Consider the following 6900-nt stretch of genomic DNA (forward strand, 5'->3'; position numbering starts at 1 on the left):
TTTTTGAAATTACGTTATAATTTTTTGTGAAAATGGGAATTTTAATAAAATTATTAACATTGTAATAAAATTTTTAAAAATTAATCAATAAATAAATTTTAAAATTTTTTAAATTAGATAATAACAAATGGTGCTCCGCTTTCCTCGGGACGAGGACGTGGCTGAGGTCGTGGTCGCGCCCGCAACAGTGGCCTTCCCAACCCTCCCGAGGATGAGCCGTCTACAGTTGCGCCAGCGGCCCCTATCATCGCTGACTCCGGCGCAGTAGGGTCAGATGTGGCGGGGGCCAGTAGTTTATAGGCCCCGGCCTGGCTGTGGGATGCACCGCCGCCACCACCACCACCAGGGCCGCTACTTCCCCGACCCAGAGGTATTACATCAGCCTCCACAATGCAAGGTATGCATAATAATCTAATTAATTGATTTAATATTTTATTTGAATTGATTTTATTAATCACGGCTTAGCAATCACAATTGGTCGTTGTTTTTGCAAATGTGGTCAAAATATTAGCTATGGTCAAAATCATGACAAATATTTTTCTATAACTAAAAATCATAGGAAATATTTATTAATCGTAGGAAAAAAATTTACTTTGGTTTTGTTTAACAGTAGTTAGTAATATTGATTTATCATGTTTTCAAGTTATAGTCGTTTATAATGTTGTAAAAGTTTAAATTTTTTGTCGTGTAAGTTACAGAATTATATAGAATTAAAAAAAAACAATATTATAATTAAAAATTTAATTTAATTTTAATATCTAAATAAGATTTCTCAATATGAGGATTTCAAAAGTCTTGGTCAAAAAAGGATACAAAGTCTCAATTATTATGTGCACCAAAGTCAATTTATAGTCAGTAGTCTTCCTTATCTTTGAGTACTTGCGCAAACAACAAAACATATACCTCCACTTTCTATTGTATTTCACCATCTCAACTTTGGGTTGATCAAAGTCGGAGGATTTTAATTGGGAACTATTCATTAAATCTAACAAACTTCTCTTTCTTTTACGGACCACCTATTCGTCTGGGTTACGCATCAAGCTCGCATAGTGCGATGACAAGGGGATGACCACATTCGGCCCCGATCAACTTAATTTGTAAAGAATTAAAATTTATCAACAAAATATGATTTAAAATTAAAATTGAATGATTCGAAATCCTTTAAATTTTAAATAATCTAAACAAATTCAAAAGATTTATTATTAAGAATTTTAAAATCCATATTTTGAAATCATTAAATTCAAATACAACCTAATTTAAAGGAAACATCAAATCTTGTATCCATCTCATCAGCCAATATTGACCCAAAAAGTGCTTCAACTCTAGCCACTCATTGGAAGTGCACAGTATTCTATGGATAGGGTCTGAATAGAGTTTTATAAAATATTATTACGAGTATTTATTGGGTTATACAAAATCTTCATCTGTATCTTTCACAACCAAAACACATTTGTCCTGGATTTGCATCAGTCCAAGACACCGACACCCAACACTTTAGGTGGGAAGTTGTAATAATTTTCTTATCAATATGATATAATTTAAAACTTAATGGACTGAACTTAAAAAAATAAAAAAATAAAAAAAACAATTCCGGCTAAATTTTCCTCAAAAAATAGTCAAAAGAACTAACGTAAAATAACATCTAAATTTAAGTGGTTAAAGTAATTCAAAATACAAATTTAAGAGACCAATTATGGTGTTTATTTTTAGAAAGGTTATAAAATAACTTAAAAACACATGTTGATTGACATTATTATTTATCCTCCAAAGATGTTTAGATTTAAATTTAAAATATTTTACTTATATTTTTTTTAAAATGTACTATTGCATTATTTTATTGAAAGTATAACAACAAAAAGAAAAAACCCTTAAGTTAAATTTTATCAAAATTAAAATGTGAAGTGTCGTTGAAATTTATCTAAAAATTTACATATATTTTACTCGTCAATTCAAAATGTATATATTAAGGCGTTCTTTATTTGTCGTGATAAGATTTAAGTGGTACTGATAACTTTAGAATTGTAATTTAATCATAATAAGCTATAGTAGCTAGCTTTAGCTGCTAATATCGGGTTAATTCAAAACAAAGTAAATAAAAAATGAAATGTAATTAAGTGGAATATCCTAATTAATAATTCAAAATAAAGGTAGCGTAATAAAATAAATAATTTTTTCTATGTATGAATTCTTAAATATATTTTTGTTATTTAATTCAAATTTACATATTGATGTGGTAGTGATTAGTGCATAGGAAAAAAAGGGAAAAGTTACCATTGACACACCGGAAGTGTTTTGTATTCTTTTTTTTTAAAAATAATTTATGTCTAATTAATCTTATTAGTCAAGAGTGACTTTCTTTTAAAATTGATTAGTTATCATTGCACGCAGTTTCTGCGAACATATAAAAAAATAATTTTAGTGCAAGATGATAAAAAAAATAAAATTTGTAAAAATAATAAATTATAATAAATATGTAGAAGTAAGTGAGAGAAATATGTGGAGTATGGGTAGTTAAGAGGGAAAAAATATAATTTTGAGATTATTAAAATATATTAAAATCACTAATTTGATCAAATTTTTTTAAAGAGAAGAAATGAAATAAAGGATAAATTTGAGTTTTTAAAAATCGTACGCTAAAAGATTTTCTTTTATAATAGTATAGATGTCTATAATATTTATAGAAGGTTAAGAGTGCGTGTATGTATTTATGATGGATTTTATTATAAAAGAAATCTTATATACTTTGTGAATGTTAATAAGTGTATTATTTAGTAAGTATATTATTTATAAAAGCTAGTATAAAAAATAATTAATAAGAGTAAATAAGTAGAATATAAAAAGTAATTAATACGAGCCAATAGATTAGAACCTCTGTATTCTGGCGGCTGATTAAATAAGACAGTATGTTTGGAAAAATGACTATCACAATAAAGAGTATTATACTGAATAAAGAAAGAAAATATTCTGGCGGCTGAACAGAAATCATGTGACATGAACGACAACTCCGGCAGGTCAAATATAGTGTACGCGTTCTTTGTCCATATTCCAGGATTTATTGTCTGTCTTCCTTATCTTTCAGTACTTGAGCAGACAACAATCACATATTCAAATGGCTGTAGCAGCTTATGCATCTTTGGTTTCTCTCACTGATGTTCTCGACAATGTTCAACATCCTTCTCGTCGACATCGGCTTCATCTGGACAAGGAACAGATCCAGAGCTTGCACCAAAAAGTTCTCTTCTTGCAGCACTTTCTTGAACTTCATTCCCAAAGAATTAGCCCAGAATTGGAAGATCTGGCCAGGCAACTAGCTGTTGTTGCCGATGAAGCCGACGATGTCATTGACTTCCACGTGGTGAATCAACTTCTTCAAAGATCTCAAGATAAAACTCATCATGTGGCTGCTCTCTCATCCTTCCGTCAAGATATCGACAAAATTATTAAAAAGATTGATTCCATCACGGAAAAGTTGGTGATGGTTAAAGAGGAAGGGGTTGACATCCAAGAACAGCCTCCTATAGTTTCTGCGTCTATGGGTTCTACCGCACCTTCTTCCAGTGACAAGAATACTATGGTGGGATTTGATGAACGCTTGCTTCAGGTCGTGGATGAGCTTACGAGAGATGAATCTGATCTTCGGATCCTCCCAATCGTCGGGATGGGAGGCATTGGTAAGACAACTCTAGCTCAAAATGTATTTGACCATCCATATATTATCAATCGCTTTGATATACGCATTTGGTTTACAATATCTCAACAATATAGCGTTCGGGATGTTCTTCTAAAGTACCTTATAAATGCCAAAAAGCTCAAAGCAAGTGCAGCAGATGAACTAGACCTAGCTAAATTAGGAGAATCCTTTCACAAACTTTTATTTGGTGAAAGGTATTTGATTGTTTTGGATGATTTGTGGAGTATCAAAGCATGGGAAGATTTTAAAATGTCCTTCCCTGATAATACGAATGGAAGTCGAATTTTGGTGACTACTAGATTGTTGGATGTGGCTCGTCCTTTAGGCTTTGACAATCATTATTTCACAGTGAACTTTTTAGACAACGATAAAAGTTGGGATTTACTATGTGAAAAAGCTTTTGCACGAAAAAGTTGTCCTTATCCAGAGTTGGAAGAAATTGGAAGGAATATTGCTAGATGTTGCCGCGGACTTCCTCTGGCAATTGTTGTAATTGGTGGGCTCCTTGCAAAATCCAATAATACACGGGAATATTGGAAGTTTGTTGCAAAGAACGTAACCTCATTTGTCAATTCTGGAGATGATGATTATTGTTTAAAAATATTATCTTTGAGTTATAACAGTTTGCCGATGTATCTTAAACCATGTTTTCTTTATATGAGAGTTTTTCCTGAAGATGAACGGATTGAAGCCTCTAATCTGATAAAATCATGGATCGGTGAGGGGTTTCTAAAGCCAGTAGGAGGTAAAAGCGTGAAAGAAGCTGCAAAGGAATACTTGAAGGATCTTGCTGATAGAAATCTAATTTTGATTCGTAAATGGACGGATACTGGAAAAATAAAAAGATGTAGTGTTCATGATATTCTAAGGGAGTTGTGTTTTAGAGAATCTGAGAGAGAACGTTTCATTTGTATCCCTAGAGCACAAAAAATTCCTTTTTCAGTATCGAATGACGGTGATGTTTGCTTTCTATGTAGTCACAAGCAGTATAGACAGAATAAGATACATCTTCAAGAAGTTCTTATTGGCTTACAATCAACAAAAGTTGCCAGTCCATCAGTGTGCGAGGCGTGTAATAATATGTATCAAAATCTTAATAAATTCAGATGGGTGAAAGTATTCGAATCAGTACATGATGAATCCGATGTAACATTTCCACTACACACAAAATTACGATACCTTAAGGTTGAAGGATATGATCGGAGCGAAAAGAATCAGAAACGTATACTTCCTGGTACAATTTCCTTACTTTGGAATCTACAAATTTTGGATCTTGGTTATTCAAAGGCACTTTGGTTGTCCGAAGTTTGGGAGATGCCAAAACTTAGGCGTTTGAGTATTAATAGTAGCTTGCCTGATGTACTGGAGGGGCAAGATTCCACTATCTTAGAAAACCTGAGTACACTTCGCTCATCAAGATGTTTTAGGTGTAGTGAGGAGGTTGTTAAAAGAATTCCAAATTTGAAGAAACTACATGTCATTTGGCCGTTGTCGTTGGATAAACTTGCGTTGTTCAATAAACTTGAATCATTCTCTTTAAGGTATAATTATTGTCGCTTGGAGGACATCGGCTTCCCAACTTCACTTAAGAAATTGAGTTTGTCAAGATGCATATTTCCTTGGGAAAAGATGACGATAATTGGTTCTTCGTTGCCCAATCTTGAGGTGCTTAAATTGGATGATGCATTCAAAGGGCCAGAGTGGAGTCCAATTGAAGGGGGATTTCTTGGGCTGAAAGTGCTGAGCATTACGAATCATAATTTGGAGCAGTGGGGAGCAGAGGATATTCATTTTCCCAATCTGCATGGGTTGTACCTAGAAGAGATGTATGAATTGAAAGAGATCCCTTTAAGCATTGGAGATATATACACACTACAGTCCATTCATTTGGATCGGTGCAGTGAGTTTGCTAAGAATTCGGCAGTGGAAATAGTAAAAGACCAAAAGGAGAAAGGAAATGAGAGTCTTAAAGTTTATGTAGATGGAAAACAAGTCGGTGAAGAACAAGTATTTTCAGACTCCGATCTTTCTCTTTTAGACTCCGATGAAGAACAGATGTTAAAGTTTCCTTATAGCCACTAGAAATCAAATATGATATCATCGTATCGTTTGTGATATTTGAGTTGTGATGAAATTACTTTGGGATTTCTTTTGGCATTTTTATTTTAATTACATTTAACTATATTTCTCTTTGTATTGTATTGCATGTGACATTTGAGTTGTGATGAAATTGCTCCAGAATTGGAGTTTCATAATTTTTTTTAACTATATTCTACATTTATTTTGTCACCCCTTATATACACGGGGTAGTTGATATAATTAAGCTGAAAATAAATTATTATTTATTCGAATCTTAATTAATATTTATATCCAAATATCTATTCAAATTTTAATCTAAAGAAACAATCTGATTAATTTAATCAAAAAATATATTTGGAAATATGTTACCACAAGAAAGATAATCATAATGAGAAGGGCAAATTTATTCCTATAAAAAAAAATGTTTCTGGTTTATTTATTCATAAGCCTTTATTAATATATAATTTCAACATAGTCAATAAGGGATCGAATCAGTCAAACTATTGGGTTATTGGTCCGGTCGAATTAAAAAAAAAACCGGTTGCTCTGGACTTTATTATATACATATATATGTAATATATAATACATTATATATCAATAGATTATATAAGTACAAATTATAATAATTTAATAAAATGGTGTAATTTATAATAATTCAACAAACTACAAATCTCTTGAAGGAAGCAAATTAAATTAAAATTCAAACTAACAAAAATTTAAAATTGAAAACCCCTCAAATACATATATATGCATTGATTAAATAAATACAATTTATAACAATATTTTAGCAATCGTTGCCTTCATATAATTCTTCTAAAAAACATTCAAAAAGTTTCGAGAAGCATGGAAAAAACGAGAAATTAATATGTTATGAAAAAAAGAAAAATTTTATTGACTATTAGCAGTACTCATTGTCCAAGAACAACAACCATCTATAGTTTCTGTGCCTATGGATTCTGTCCAAAAACAACAACCATCTATAGTTTATGAGCCTGTGAGTTCTATCGATCGAACAACCTTCCCGTGACGAGAATACTATGGTGGGCTTTGATGAACAATTGTGTCAGGTCGTGGATGAGCTTATTAGAAATGAATGTAATCTCCGGATCCTCCCAGTCCTCGGGATGGGA

At 32.0% G+C, this 6900-nt stretch overlaps 1 protein-coding gene across 1 annotated transcript; it reads left to right on the forward strand.

The window, feature by feature from the left end:
• Nucleotides 256-5946, forward strand: LOC105157422 (putative late blight resistance protein homolog R1B-16). The gene is made up of 2 exons (XM_011073832.2): nt 256-397; nt 3080-5946. The coding sequence occupies exons 1-2, from the start codon at nt 275-277 to the stop codon at nt 5771-5773; spliced, it is 2817 nt and encodes a 938-aa protein (XP_011072134.1). The 5' UTR covers nt 256-274; the 3' UTR covers nt 5774-5946.

Source organism: Sesamum indicum, linkage group LG3, assembly GCF_000512975.1.
Source record: "Sesamum indicum cultivar Zhongzhi No. 13 linkage group LG3, S_indicum_v1.0, whole genome shotgun sequence".
NCBI lineage: Eukaryota > Viridiplantae > Streptophyta > Magnoliopsida > Lamiales > Pedaliaceae > Sesamum > Sesamum indicum.

Excerpts from the sequence above, each read along its gene's own strand:
- LOC105157422 (XM_011073832.2), top strand. The coding sequence starts at position 275 with ATGTGGCGGGGGCCAGTAGTTTATAGGCCCCGGCCTGGCTGTGGGATG. Across the intron at positions 398-3,079 it reads ATCAGCCTCCACAATGCAAG|TACTTGAGCAGACAACAATC; the intron begins GTATGCATAATA and ends CTTATCTTTCAG.